Genomic DNA, 13,519 nt, shown 5'->3' with positions numbered 1-13,519 from the left:
TAAAATCAGCATATAAACAATTTAAAGCTCTATTTCCATGCCAAATCATCATATAATTCCAGCACATATTCATAGAAACTTTCAATTTCTTTCATAGAATCAAAAAATAATGAATTCAACAAGTGGACCTAGATGTAAAAGTCATAAAAACACAAAAATTTCAAGAAATAATCAAGAATTGAACTTAATTGAAGTAAAAATATGAAAAAACAGCTTAAGTGAACTCTTCCATAGCGTTTTTTCTGATGAGAATGCAGAAAAATAAAGAGAAATCTAGATAATTCCACTGTAGTCCTAGCTTTATTAAGTAAATTTTGCAATTTTCTAATTTTTCCCTTAATTCTCCTTATTTTCTTGCTGATTTCATGCCCTTTCCGTCCAGCCCAAATAGACCTTGGGTCTATTTTCCTTTTAAACCCTCTTTCTTTTATCATTTAAGCTATTTAATAATTTCCCACAATTTTGCATTTGATACAATTTAGTCCTTTTTGTTCAATTAACTATCAAAACTTTAAAATTTCTTGACGAAATTTTAATACTAACTTATTAACACTCCATAAATATTTATAAAAATATTTATGGCTCGATTTAAAATTCCTGAGGTCTCGATACCTCGTTTTCGATTCTAATTATTTTAGTATTTATTTTTAGTACACTATTCACTTATTTCAAAAAATTTCCTAACTCCAGATTTAACTTATACTCACTAAATTAATAATATTTCCTGCTCATTTTTCGGATTTAGTGATCTCGAATCACTATTCCAACACCGCTGAAATTAGGCTGTTACATTTAATCATTTTGATTTGGTCATGTTTAGTCTCTGTACTTTTTAAATTTTAAAATTTTAGCCCTCACCAAATGATAATTTTTAAATTCATTAAGTTTTGCTATTTCCAAAATATGATGTGGTAAACATATTATCATATGTGTAATGCCATGTTAGTTTGTTGTTTTCACATATTACTCACTAAAAATCCAATTAGTGGATTAACGACTATCGTTTCTATCAAGATTGAAATTTCAAAATTCGAAAAGTATAGAGACTTAAAATGATCCAATTGGAGAATATGGACTAAATCTACAACTATACGCATATATAGTACAATACTAGTAATTGAATTTAACCAAAATGGCTTAATTGTTACTGTCTGAGTCAGGACTAAAATTTCAAAACTTGAAAAGTAAAGGGACTAAAATTCATCCATTCAAAAATTATAAAGACTAAAATTGATGAAGTTAAAGTATAGGGAATAATAGCACAATTTAATCTATATTCTTTTAGTATATGTGTTCTTATATATGTGATTAATACTTACTATACTTTTTTCCCTCACAATCATCCTTAAAAAATTGTTACATGGTTTGGATGAGTGATACGGTGCGATGCGTTTAGCTTTCTTTTTGTCTCACGCTACAATATCACTATAGTATCTAATCTCACAGTCACCACTGTTTTTACACTAACCGCACGTAAACGCACCTACCATCCAAACCCACCATTAATCCAATTAGTTCTAGTTTGTTGGCTTTAGCCCGTTTGTGCGATAATAATGTGGTTAATCAAACTTGTATTTGTAATTGTACTATATTTGTTATACATAAAAAAAAAATACATAATAAAATATCTTAATTCGGCCCTAAAGTCTGAGTGGGAAGATCCGTCATCGATTAATGGGCTTCTTCCATTGCAGCCTGCACATCCCTATGTTTCCTTGGCAGCAGCATTCATTAATACGTACGGATCCAGCCCAAATGTATGTCAACAAGAACTGGCAACGTAATCATCACCATTCATTACACTATAATCACGAAAAATGGACGATCCAGAATGCCTGTGATTGAAGATTATTATTAGCATCATTATATTTTTTTTCCCCGTGAAAGTTTCCACGAAAACGAGCGATCTGTTATTATTTGTTTTCATCTCCATAAACTGACATCCAATCTCAGAAAAACTCTTGGGAGTAAAAAGGTTCTTTGTTTTCTGTGATTTGTTTAATTTAATCACTTTAGTTTAATCTTGAAAACACCCACCAGACATGCCTTCACGTTGCGAAATTTGCTGCGAACTGTTGATCGCCATTTTGCTCCCTCCTTTAGGAGTTTGCTTAAGGCACGGTTGTTGCACTGTAAGTAATTAAATTATATTTGTTGGATTCAAAATAAAATCTGGGTTTTGATGTTGTTTTGTTGTTTTTTTTGGTGGGGGTTTGCAGGCAGAGTTCTGCATTTGTCTAGTGTTAACGATACTGGGATATATACCAGGGATAATCTATGCTCTTTACGCCATTGTTTATGTGGATCGGGATGAGTACTTCGACGAGTACCGGCGTCCACTTTATTATTCCAATGCTTAGCTACCACCCCAACAACCCTTCTTCAATTATCTCTCTCTTTTTTGTTCTTTGTTGGATTTTAAAAGTGCTTGTTTTTAATTTAATTTCACTTTTGCTGGTTTTGCTTTAATCATGTGTGTGTGTGAAATGATGTATAATAGCAACATGTCACTGTTTTTCCTTGGATTTTGAGTTTAAGCCTTGGGATGAGATAAAAACAGAGATATCAGTGAAATCAATTGTTGTTGATTCAAACTAAACTATAGTTATGAGGTTTCATTTTGTAGCTGACATTTTAAACTTGATATAGATATTATTGATGTGCAGGAAGAAGAGAGAATGTGGGAGAGGCGAGGGTAAGGGTAAAAAGAGGATTGAGGTTCACACTAATATTGCAGAGAGTCTCTGATGAGTAGGAGTTCTAAACACATATATTAGTATATGCGGATATAATGCCTAGAATTACTGATAATTTTTTCTTAGGACTCAAGTTTCATTATTGTGAGCCAGTAGACTTCACGTGTATCGCATGAAGTCAGGGAGGATCTTAACTTATAGCTAAGTAGTAAGTCATGGTCAGATGATGAGGTCTCCAATAGGGTGAGGTGGAGCCTGGTCAGTTCCGGTAGGAATGTATATAACAGATATATATATATATATATATATACACTTTAAACACGACCGGTAATATATGAATATTATATCTTTCCTCATTGAGAAAAATATATGAATAACTTGAACATAAGCAAGATACAAACCCGATGCATGGAAGCATTATACTTCAATAAAAACCAAAGCTGGAATCAAAAGAAGAAGATAGTGGCGAGGTGGAAGCCAATTAGCAAGAGGTATCTAAGCATAAGTGGTGAGGATTTGAGAAGTAAAGAGTTGGCTCCACTCTTTCTGGCACGAGGCCGAAGAAGGTCCCCGCCGCCGTAGGTTCCTTTCCCTTTTTTGTTTTCTTCACCTGCATCCTCCCTAGCGTTAATTTCTTCATTATGTAATGTCTTCAACATTCTTCCATGCCTTTTAAGAACATCTGCATTTAAAAAAAAAAAAATCATAATCATTACTATTTTATATTATTATGAATGAAATATATCATTTATTTGGAGTCAACCAAACCCTTAATAGGTCGATATTATTTTCAAATCGAGTCGAGATTTTGTCATCCAACTTCATCTAGAGCTCAAATTTAAAATAAGATGTGCAAAGTAATAATACCTCGTCGGATTTGCTCGATAGGGTTTGAACCCTTAATAGGTTGACTCAAATATATGAATGTGAGATGGATAACGTACTTTTGTTGAGTTGTTTTCCCTCCATCAATGGGTTGACATAATGATGACCTGAAACTTTTGATGATGAGATGAACGGCACAGCTTCACTCGAGGAGTGTACGAGAGAATTGTTAGAACAAATGACGACGACGACGAAGAAGAAGAGCAGCCATTTAACAACTCTTCTCTTCATGTTTTAGAATATAAAATCTCAAGTCCTTGGTGGCTCTTGCAAATTTTTTGGCTACTTGTTTCTTATTTTGCTTTGGACTGATTATTTATAGGCATTCATAAAGGAAAAATTAAAGAACTTTTTTTTTCCTGATTAAAAGTCAAAAGAGATTATTCTCTTTGTTTTTCATTAAATCAAGGAATAATATATATATATACCTCAAGAAACTTTTAAATTCACACAAATGGAGATGGTATAATTCTATGGTTGGAAACCCAATTCTCACAAGTTGATTTAAATGATTCCATGAAAAGTAATTTGCAAATTTGTACTATCTATATTATTATTAGAATTTTGACTAAATGTCAAAAATAATCATTACCAATTAAATTTTAAAAAAAATGTAATTTTTTTTAAGAAGTGATAAATATTATTACAAGGATGTTTTAATTTTTTAAATAAAATTTATATAAAAAGTCAATCTAAAACACTAATATATATATATATATATATATATAAGAAATTATTTTTGGACTCTTTCCACCACATCATCCTAGTCCTTCCCAATTATTTAATGACATTCTAGTAAATTTTTTCATATTATTGACATATAATTTTGGGGTTTTTTTTTTTACTAGAACCCTAAAACATGAACCACAAACCTTAAACATAAAATCTTGAACTCGAACCTTGAATCCCAAGTTATGGGTTTAAGGTTTGGGATCGAGGTTTAGTGATCGAGTTTAGAGTTTGGAATTTGAGTTCAGGGTTTAAGGTTTGGAGTTTGAAGTTCAAAGTTCAGGTTAAAAAAATTATGAAAATTATATGTCAATTACATGACAAAATTTGTTGAAATGCCATTAAATAATTAGAAAGAGACCATGAATAATGTGATTGGAAAAATCCATAAAATAATTTCTCATATATATTCATACACTCACATTACTACAAAATCTAGTGTAACACAAAATAAAGTTTATTAAATTGATAAATATTTTTATTAATGTTAACCATATATTTATGATTTGTTTGATATTAAAATAGAATCATTCAATCAATGAACCAAAATTTTTGAAAAATAAAGAAGAGATATCCATTTTTTCTCAATAAAAAATAAATAAGTTAAAAAATAGCAGCAAAGATGCTACTACAGTCGCGAATGTTGAAAAGCAGAAATATGAATTTGAGCTCTGAATGTTTCAAATAAAAGCTTGCTTGAGAATTTTGAAAATTTCTCCTCCTTTCTTTGATTTTGTCCATTAAATATTAAGCAAGGCTTAAAGAGGATTTCATTTCAGCCCTTTCAAATAAAAGCTTGCTTGAGATGAATGCCAAATAAAAGTGAAAGAATAAAGGAAACTTTATTTATTTTCATCTCAAAGAATCTAATAAATCCACTTTAATAATTTAAAAACTATTTTTCGTTTTATTTATTTTTAATTTTTCCGTTAAAAATATCGATTAAAAATATTTATGATTTCTTAACAGTTATTTATAAAATCAAAATAATCTATCGTTAATATATCAAATAATTATTCTTATTTAATGAACTGTGTTATTTTTAAACTTGAAAACAAAATCATCATCATATGTGTATATATATATAGGCAAACTAATGTAGCAAATAATATCTTTATTTGATTTATTATTATTTAATTAGCGAAAGATCTAAGCGAATCAGATGCTTATCTAATTGCTTAGTCACTCTGGGAAAGAGTTTTTCTTTTCTTTTATATATGAACAATTATAATTGGAATTAAGTATTATAAAGCACAATTCAATTAATCTGGACCGGAATAAATCTATTAAGTTAATTACGGGAGTTCAAAAATAAGATTAATGTTTTTTAAAGTTGGGATTAGTGTTATACTAACAATTAATTAATAAACACTTTTACGACATTTTTGAAAAACACTTTTCAATTGTAACAGCAACGGAGAATTAGGCCTTAGTTGATTAGAGATGTTGTCTACACTGACTTTTAGTTGAAATAGATTTTAGAATTTTAACCCAACTTAATGCTTATTGGCATTGGGTGAGGATTCTGAAGTCTAAGTGCGAAATCATGATCACCAACTGTCTATTTTGAGACAGAATTCTCTTTCGAAAGTATGGACTGGCTTTACCACAACACAATTGTTAGTCTATAGGAGACGCAAGTGAGTTAGATTGTAGGAGGACCCTTGGATACTGAAATTGGGGCTTTTGCATGATCATGCTGTGGACGATACTCGAGTGTGTGATGTGATTGATGAATGATGATAATGGTTGCCTTTTCGCACATTGCTGTGGATTGTGTTGCAAGAGTGACTTCTTACCAATTTCGGACGGTGTTGCCATTTATGTGGAGCTGCCATGGAGACTAACTTGCATCCTCTTTGGGAATGTATTTGTGTAAGGTCTGCACGGCAGCACGGGTTAAGGTTGATTCTAATAAAGGTACAAAATAGTTTCATCTCTAGTTCACTTTGCAAATTGGTTGATAAGAGAACAATGAAAATGAATTCAATCTAAACATTGCATCGGGAACCAATTTTTGCCATCACTTGTTGGAAGCAACGTAACTTGATGCTATTCCGTCCAACAAGACAGCTGGTGTGCCAATGCTATGTTGAGAGATGTTGGGAGCCGGCATGCATGTAGCGGTCTTGGTATTCAATACAAATTAGAATGTTTCAGTACTAGTTGGTTGGGGTATTTTGGCCCTTGGATGGGTGAAAATGAATACTAATGGAAGGATTGGCATGGCTACCGGCTATGCAGCTGTTGGGGGTATTTCAAGAAACTAACGACTAGTTTATCATTGAGATTGAAAAATATGGTAATAAGAAGTAAAAAAAGTTAATTTTATTGAAAAGTACTTTTTAAAAAAATGAAAAGTTAAACATTTTGATCTTTTGACTTGACTTAAAATCTAAATTTAAAAAGAAGTTCGTTATTATTTACTTTATTAACAAATAACCTTAAAACAAAGTTCACACGATTTAATTTATCAATAGCATTAAAAATTAGAAAGACCTCATTATAATTAACAACCACACAAGTGGGATTCATTAATTCATACCGAATCATGTACTTACATTGTATGAATTGCTTATCTAATTTATACCCCAATCATACTATTTCTCTAACTCTTGGTTGTCTTTTGAAGTGTGAGAAATACTATCACCACCATCAATAACCTGACTCTGATACCTAAATGATGTGATCCAAAAATTGTTCACGAAAGAGAAGAGCGAATCAAGAGGAGATGGAGAAAGAGGAAAGAATTTGAAGAATGATTTTTTCTGTGAATCACTAAGGTGAAATGCATCATTTCACTTAATAATTTGAAAACAGAAAAATAATAGAATTCAACAAAAAAGTAATAACCAAAGCAAAATATGAGAAATCTTATACCTTCCTTTGCTAGCTTATCTACTTCTTCATTCAGGCACTTTGAGGTTTTTGCTGAAATATTATATGAAAATAAGTAAAATATTGAAGGGTGTTTGGGTAAGAAAATTCTTCTGTTTAGAGGGTAAAGATGAGAATGTCATTCCACGATTTTGTTGAATATGGCTTATTCCGCTGAATACCAATCCCATGAACCAAACTATGCAATAAGAAAATGTGTCGAATAGAGTGCGATTCAGTTGGCTATTATAGCCAATCAAACACACTGTTAATGAATAAGCAATGTTTTTTAGGTTTGGCAATTTTTTAACAGATTTCAAGGGTATTCTTGAGCGTCTTCATAATATTAACCAAGCACACAAGTGTATTTTCATTATCTTTTGAATAGTATATTACGGACCCAAATTAGAATTTTATAAATTAAGATATAATCAAAATATTGAAGCAAAATCAAGTTGAAATCTCTAAACACATCCAAATCATAAAAATTTAAAATGTAAGTCGAAATTAAATAATTAAGTACTTAAATTGCAAAATAAATTAAAATTATAAAACATATCAATAGGAAGGGCATCTAGCTGATTGGCTATGGTCGGAACTTCGGCACTGCCTCAGTCATACAAGCAGAATTGAAAGCCATATCAGTCCTACGAAATGAAAGAGCTAGAAAGCGACTAGCATAGAAAATAAATAATTTGGCGGCGGCCTAGTTTAGCTTAGCTAATAGCCAGTAACAAATTAAATTGCATATTAATCTTTGGTTTCTTATCTTAGACTTAGTGGCTGAATAGTTATCTCATTACCCATCGATTGGAACACATCATCAACCTTTAAAATGTGTTTATCTGTTAATTATATTTTTATATTTTTTAATATATTTTTATAAAGCGTCGATTATTTAGAGTTAATTAAATTTAATATTATCTTCGTTAGAAAATTTGCCTCTCAATTTCATTGAAGTAAAAATATTTTGAGGACTGCCTTAATTAAAGAGGCCGCGATCGATGAAATTTAAACCCGTACCTTAAATAAATTTTATGCATCATCCGAATCCAAAATAATTTTATTTTATATGATGAAGTTTACATTCGCCATGCGCAAATAAAAGCCATCATGTAATTGGATTAGCTTCATGGCTAGCTTTTGCTTATATATAAATTTTATGTGCATACTCGTGCTTTATTTTATATTTAAAGACAAGGTGGTGTCAGAAAAACATAGGAGATAAAGGAGAAAGTAGAGTTAAAAAGGTTATAGGGTTTAGGGTTTTTCACACGTAGCTGTTTTTCTTAGGTGTCTATCTTCATCAAATATATAATACGCACTCATCATCATCATCATCACCATAGATTATATATAATATATCTATGTATCCTCTGGTTTATCACATTGTGACTCCAAAACCAGCATGTGAAACTCTTGAAAGAAAGAAACATCCAATATCATTTATATATATATATATATTCTCAAATAACCTATAATTTCAGTAGTAAAATAATGAAAACCAGTTTTAGCAGCCATAAGCTTCCGAAACCTATACCCTACCACTCCAGGATGCTCATCACCTCACCACCATGCATAATGGAAAAATTAATGGAAAACCAGCAATGCAAGTATGCTCGTGCAACCCAATACCTTCTGTTAATCTGTATATATATATATCAGTGTGTGACAGCCGCCCCACGACCACCCACATTAAAAAAAAAAGAGTCAAATGGGCTAAACTCAAGCATGCTGCTTCGATCTAAAGTATAAATAGGGTTGGAACAGAGAAGTTTATCGCAAGAAGACATGATAAAGGTGGGGAAACCAAAAGGACAGCAAGTTATGAGGACAAGCTCAATGTCGGCAACATTTTTGGTAATGTATTGCGTACTACTATTTGATGTAGTCGGTGTCTTAGGAGATGTCGGGACGGCAGCCTCCTATGGTCCTCCTTACTTGCGTAAGTTACGGTTTTATTCTTTCTATTTTAATTTAGTTATTTTTAATTTCATATTTTTTAAAATTTAATATTTTAATTTTCACATAAACCATAATTGTTAAATACATTAAATTTAATTCTGTTATTTCTTAATTAATTTTTATGTCCCAAGCTTATTATTGCATGCCTAATTTTATATAAATTTATTATTTTTACATAATACTAATAAAATGTCACATTATTTTAATTAATGGAGTTAATGGTTACGGAATTAAATTGATATTTTATTTATCACGACTGAAATTTGAATATTTTAAATATATATTTATTAAAATTAATCAAATTAAAGTATCAATACTTAAATTTATGCATAAGAACCTTAACTTCTTTTCCGGTGATATTGGTGTTCACTCCAGAACCTATGTAGAAATAATCTTATTTGTGATGTGTGAGTTCTCTTATCCGAATTTGGGTAGAATTAAAAACAAACAAAGTCAACTCTTAAATCATATTCATAATCATGTATTTATATGAACTGATTTGTAAAGAATTGAATAATGAAGCGACAAGATGCGGTGGATACAGCGAAGACCAATTCCCTCCGGGAGAGTTGTTTGCTGCAGTGAGTGATGGGTTATGGGATAATGGAGCATCATGTGGGAGGAAATATAGGGTAAGGTGCATCAGTGGCCCAAAGAGGCCGTGCAAGGGTAGATCCATAGTCGTGCAGGTAGTTGATCTTTGCTCACATGACCCTTGCCCCGCCACTTTGCAGTTGTCTAACAAAGCCTTTGATGCCATCTCAAAGATAGATACTAAAGTTAATGTTGAATATGCACAGTAATCATCTTTCACAATATTTTTATTTATTTCATTTATATAATACATCGAAAATTAGTATATTAAGCTCTTTTTTTTTTTAATTCTTTGCAGGATATGAAGGAGTTTCGTGTATATATTTCGAGTTTTCGAAGAGTATCTTCTTTAGGATCCTTAGCAGCCATTAACATAGAACTGTTGAGAGTTTATGATAGTGTAATATTACTTGAATAAAGTGAAATATTAAATGTTTTTCTATACAAAGCTTATTTTTATTCATAACCCTTTATTCAGCTTTAAATAAAACGGAAGAAAAGATTGCAAAAACAACAATACTGATTGAATATGAAATTATTCTAGATTTATTTTAATACATAAGTAAAACATAAAGAAATGATTCTCACCTCAAGAAAATGGAAACCTTTATCTAAGTTTAACTACTCCATCAATGGCATATTATGAAACATTTATGAACAGATATACTAATGAAACAGTTAAATTTTGCTTGATATATAAATAGATATACGAATAGTTGTAATTGGGGCAACTAATTAGTGAAGAACAGCAACACCAAAAGTTCGGTTATGGAGTTTGATTTCTACCTACGCATGCAAGGTTTTACTTAGAGAGTTAATCCACTATCTTCAAACACGTACACATGATGATTCAAATTCCATTACTCTCCATTTAGCAACCTCACACTCAAACAAAGATCTAGATTACTCTTCACTATGTTTTTCCCTTGAAAACTCAAATGTAAAATCAAGTATCTCACTTGTGTTTTATTTACAGAATGAACTTTTGAACAAGTTCCTTACTGAACAAAATATAAGTACTAACTGTCATACTTTCTAACTAAACAAGCCTAAGATTGTATAGGAGTTTAAGGCTTGCCAAGATACATATTAATTAACAATCAATTTCCATTCCCTAAAGTAGCCATATTAAAAGGTCTTCAATTATATTCATAAAGGCTAAAATAGAGATCGAAATCTTCAAGATATCCAAAAGTCAATATGATACAATCTTCACATTCAAGAGAACCTGAATTGCATCAAAAGACTTGATTCAATCCTTGTTGATTTGATTCTACATATTTAAGCATCATTGGCCAAAGACACTTTTCAGAGCTCATCTCAAAAGATTGCCAACTTAAATAATGCAAGTTATGGTTTGGGACTAGCTACAGCTCAAGTTGCAATTGTCTTTATAGTGAGAACCATAACTACTACAACAATCTCTTCCGATAGTTGAATAAGACTTTCATATAAAAAGTGAGAATCCAATTTCACTAACTAAGCCTTTGATCTACCCAAATCTTATCAAATCAATTAGCTTAATATAGGAATATAAAAGATTGAAACAAATCTTCATGAAGTGAGCTTATATCTTTTTGTGATTTCATATCTCATATATAAGATATGTAGATCATATAAGGATCCGTAGTGATTTTATATCTTTTTTGTGATTTTATATCTCATATATAAGATATGTAAATTGTAACGCCCCAATTTTCGGGAATCCTGTGAATGTTGGCATAGGTTTAATTATGTTAGTGGGCTCTAGAAAGCCCAAACTTAAGATAGAACCCGACAATTTTAGTTAATTTTTGTTCCATAACAAAAAGGGGGTGAAATTATGAAATAGGACCTATGTGAAAATGTTTGAAAATGCTATAGGTTAAATTGAAGTGACCAAATAAATAGGAGTGCAAAATAGGAGTATTTGCATGACAAACCTCCCATTTACATGAAGTGGCCAGCCATCATGTTGTTGTAGACAAAATGTACACTTGATATCCATAATTTATGAGACAAATTGATACAAATTGATAATAGGTTAGGTAAATGTTCCATGATAATAGGTTAGGTAAATGTTCCATGATAATGGGTTAGGTAAATGTTTCATGATAATGGGTTAGGTAAATGTTTCATGATAAGAATTTCATGTCTTTTGTATTAAAGAATTAAATGGATGAAATATGAAGTTTTATTAAAAGAAAAGGGTAAAAGAACAAAGTTTTGTCCATCTTTGTTCATCATAGCTGAAAGTTAGAGAAGAGAAAGGAGAGGAGAAAGCTCTTGAGTATTCGGTCATTAGGAGGAGGAAAATTGAAGGTAAGTTCTTGGTACCTTGCTTCTATTTTGAGGTTCATGAGTTCTTCTTGATTCTACCTTAACTCTTGAAGTATATTTTGATTTTTAGTTGTGTTGTGAGCATTTGGTCATGAATTAAAATGAAGGAAATGGTTGTTGTTTCATGTTCTTTTGATGAAAAATGGAAGATATGTGAAGTTGAGCCAAACAAATGAGCATGCATGTGCCTTAGATGCTAAAGGGAAAAATCGGCTAACATGTTGTGCTTTAAAATGATGAAATGGAGATTATGCTTAAGTAAAAATCATAGATATGTGATGATTGATTGGTGATATACATGTTTAAATAACATGCATGCAAGATAGGTGTATGAAAGAGTGATTTGGTAATAAATCTGCTTGGGACAGCAGCAGTAACGTGACTTTGGAAAAGTACCATAAATTGTGGGAGATGAATTAGAAGCTGAATAAATTATGTAATTAAAGCTTATTGAGTCTAGTTTCTAATGAAATAAACAAGAATATATTTTGAATTCTGTACAATGAGAAATTTGATTCGTAATGAAGAGTGGTCAGATTAGTCAAACAGTGAAACATGGGAAACTTTGAGAAAAATCTGGTATTGATTGGCTAAACCAAAAATTCTGAAAATTTTATGGATAGAAGATATATGAGTCTATTTTCAGGGAAAATTAACGGCACTTTATTTAGAGTTTCGTAGCTCCAGTTATAAATGATTTAGTGACTGTTGCTCAGGAAAACAGCTTGCAGTGAAATTATGATTATATGGTAAACATTGACAAAAATTTGTTAATGAGTTGCTTATTGATTTCTTATAAGCTTACTATGATCTGTAGGTGTGGTTGGCGAATATTGTAAGGGGTTAATCGTAGTTTGTATTTGAATAGTTAGATTAACGTGTTAGTAATCAATTGTAGGCGGTTCGTGTGTGGATCTCACAAGATATTGTCGCAAATGTGTGTAACTAACACCTCTTTCTTAGTCTAGATCGGCAAAAGTCGAAAATCCGAAATGCCGAAAACCGGTATTTTGTAGATTTGCGAAAAGAATGCTCGTGAGGTAAATCGATTAATGTTTTTGGTAAGCTGCAATGTTTGGACTGCAAAGTGCACGATTTCTGTGCCCTCGATATTTTTGGGCTTAATGGGCCAAAATTGGAATGATGGGCCAACGGGCCCAATTCGGTAAGAACCCTCGGTAGTGATTCTGTTAGTACGTGAAAGGTAGGAATATGCATGAAAAATCCTAAAATAGATAAATTACTGAAATACCTTTAAAAGTGAAAAATTTACGTTTACCCTAGGAGATAAATTACAAAATACCTCTAGGGTTAAATTGACTTAAATGCATGTTTGATCGTTATTATTTACTGCATGCCATGTTGTTATTATCGATGCATGGGATTGGGATATTGACGGAGGAAGTCTCGAAAGTGGCTTGTCCACGATCTTGGAGGCTTTGCCTCAATTTATC

The 13,519-nt window shown here is 31.4% G+C and overlaps 3 protein-coding genes across 4 annotated transcripts; 2 read left to right on the top strand and 1 right to left on the bottom strand.

Moving 5' to 3' along the window:
- The first annotated feature begins 1,805 nt into the window (after positions 1 to 1,805).
- Positions 1,806 to 2,557, top strand: LOC108463921 (UPF0057 membrane protein At4g30660-like). The gene is made up of 2 exons (XM_017763925.2): positions 1,806 to 2,132; positions 2,220 to 2,557. Exons 1-2 carry the CDS (start codon positions 2,043 to 2,045, stop codon positions 2,358 to 2,360), a joined length of 231 nt encoding a protein of 76 aa, XP_017619414.1. The 5' UTR covers positions 1,806 to 2,042; the 3' UTR covers positions 2,361 to 2,557.
- Positions 2,558 to 3,024: 467 nt separating this feature from the next.
- LOC108463609 (uncharacterized) lies at positions 3,025 to 3,869 on the bottom strand. Of its 2 annotated transcripts, none has more exons than XR_001868097.2 (2): positions 3,564 to 3,869; positions 3,025 to 3,378 (listed from the first exon to the last, which is right to left on the bottom strand). XR_001868097.2 is itself a non-coding variant. In XM_017763529.2 (2 exons), exons 1-2 carry the CDS (start codon positions 3,810 to 3,812, stop codon positions 3,143 to 3,145), a joined length of 408 nt encoding a protein of 135 aa, XP_017619018.1. In that variant the 5' UTR covers positions 3,813 to 3,869; the 3' UTR covers positions 3,025 to 3,142. The 2 variants fall into 2 exon arrangements, 1 of the variants encoding a protein (XP_017619018.1); XM_017763529.2 differs by having other exon boundaries at positions 3,641 to 3,869.
- Positions 3,870 to 8,850: 4,981 nt separating this feature from the next.
- Positions 8,851 to 10,194, top strand: LOC108463635 (EG45-like domain containing protein). Its single transcript, XM_017763546.2, has 3 exons — positions 8,851 to 9,132; positions 9,675 to 9,951; positions 10,045 to 10,194. Exons 1-3 carry the CDS (start codon positions 8,979 to 8,981, stop codon positions 10,049 to 10,051), a joined length of 438 nt encoding a protein of 145 aa, XP_017619035.2. The 5' UTR covers positions 8,851 to 8,978; the 3' UTR covers positions 10,052 to 10,194.
- The last annotated feature ends 3,325 nt before the right edge of the window (positions 10,195 to 13,519 follow it).

This window comes from Gossypium arboreum, chromosome 13, assembly GCF_025698485.1.
Source record: "Gossypium arboreum isolate Shixiya-1 chromosome 13, ASM2569848v2, whole genome shotgun sequence".
Lineage (NCBI taxonomy): Eukaryota > Viridiplantae > Streptophyta > Magnoliopsida > Malvales > Malvaceae > Gossypium > Gossypium arboreum.
The sequence above is the reverse complement of the archived record's forward strand: the minus strand, read 5'-3'. Positions and strand labels throughout refer to the sequence as shown.